The sequence below is a fragment of the Tupaia chinensis genome, unplaced genomic scaffold, assembly GCF_000334495.1.
Source record: "Tupaia chinensis unplaced genomic scaffold, TupChi_1.0 Scaffold144276_1, whole genome shotgun sequence".
NCBI classification, from domain to species: Eukaryota; Metazoa; Chordata; class Mammalia; order Scandentia; family Tupaiidae; genus Tupaia; species Tupaia belangeri.
In genome coordinates, this window is record NW_006204133.1 from 6,448,061 (window position 1) to 6,449,692 (window position 1,632).

The 1,632-nt window shown below is 47.6% G+C and overlaps 1 protein-coding gene across 10 annotated transcripts in view; it reads left to right on the top strand.

The window, feature by feature from the left end:
- IL1R1 (interleukin 1 receptor type 1) overlaps positions 1-1,461 on the top strand; it is a 91,572-nt gene extending 90,111 nt beyond the window's left edge. For all 10 annotated transcript variants that reach the window (XM_027767515.1, XM_027767508.1, XM_027767506.1 and 7 more), the window contains one exon: positions 1-1,461. In XM_027767515.1, the coding sequence (XP_027623316.1) occupies positions 1-87 (87 nt within the window). In that variant the 3' untranslated portion in view covers positions 88-1,461.
- Positions 1,462-1,632: the final 171 nt, after the last annotated feature.

Below are 1,632 nucleotides of genomic sequence, written 5' to 3' on the forward strand. Positions count from 1 at the left end.
TCATCCAAACACCAGTTACTAGCCCCTGCCACTAGCCCAGACTGTGAGGAGAAACTACAGAGAGAAGTTGGCATGCCTCTGGGGTAACGTGGAGAAACCTGGCCAAGAGGTCTTCGGGTACCTCCTGTCTGATGGCATTGCAGGCTGAGCTGGGCCTCCTGCTGATTCGTACAGTCATAAAATGTACCTGGGTAGTCCATTATCCCTGAGGCCATCTGGAACCAGATAGTTCAGGGTGCAGGACATGGTGACAGCAGCAGGCCAGGACAATTCAGAGCCCAAAGGAAGCTCTTTAAATAGGGCAACAAATGCCCTCTCTGCATGTTCGAAGTGCTGAGAGACGGCACTGAGATGCCGAAGGAGAGAAAGGAATGTGCAGGAAATGGTCCCCATCGAAGAGGGCTTTGGGAAGGCGTTCACAGCCTGAGCGTGGCGCTGCGAACTGGAGAGTCCCTGGCCCTCGAATGGCTCTCTTGGGCAGTGCCACAGGTCAAGTGACACTGACACTTCACAGAGGAAGGAGGATGTATTTTTGGAGAGCTCTGTTTGCTTGCATTTCCCACACACGTCAACAGCCAGCAATTTCCAAAGACCAGAAACAGACATTTCAATGAACTGAGGGATTCTCCGTGTTTGAAGGTTTGGAAATCCCCCTAGCTTTCCACAGGAGAGAGAATTGCAGCAGTTCAGGGAATCGATCCACCTCTGAATGCTTTCCTCCGGAATGCCCAGCTATTCTTGCTTACTTACTCTTCCACATTTTACTAGGCTTGGGCCTTTGCAAGGACAGCTTTCTTGGGGCTTCCTCCGGCCACTCTGTCACACGCAAGGCCCTCACATCAACCAGTCTTCATGAAATGCTGCTCTCCTCTCTTTTAATCTTGCTGAAACTCCTGGGAACAGGCTCCTCCTGTTGAGAAGCCAAAGCCCGAGTTCCACGCAAGACTCTCCCATGTGTCCCCACCACCTTCCCCTCTGTGCTGCCGTGTGGGCTCCCCGGTCAGCCCTGTGTACCTCATCATGACTGCTGCCTTGCCTCCTCCTATCTCTGCTGGCTAGAATGCCTTCTGGAGTTTTCTCCAGCTGAGCAGAATTTTACTGAAATTCAGAATTTACTCCAGCTACACAGTCACGAGGGACATTCCCTTAGAGACTCATCTGTGATATCATCTCTTCCTCAGGCTGACAGTGCTGACTGTTGGGGATGATTCGGGAGGTGGAGGGACAAGCTGTGGTGTCTCTGTCCTCTGCCTTCCATAAAAAATTTGCACATGTGACCTAGCTTTGTATAGTGCTTATTGTTTAAAAATGTTCTCATGTTATCTTATTTAATTTGTTCAACTTGCCTAATTTTATAGAGAAAGTGACCTATTATTTTTTTTAATTGCACTCTTAGTTCTATTGGACTTAGAACTTGAATTCCATATCTGACATCTTGTCCAGGGCTCTGAATGCTTCATTTCAGGTCAATAACTGCCCCCCTCACCCATATTCTGGCATTGCTGTGAGAATAAATGATGTTTTACTAGGAGGCAGACTGAGTCTGGGAAAACTTTGATTTAAGAAAGTAACTTTTTTACAAAGATTATTTAGGCTTTCTGAAAAACTCTTCTACATTTTTATATTCTTTCC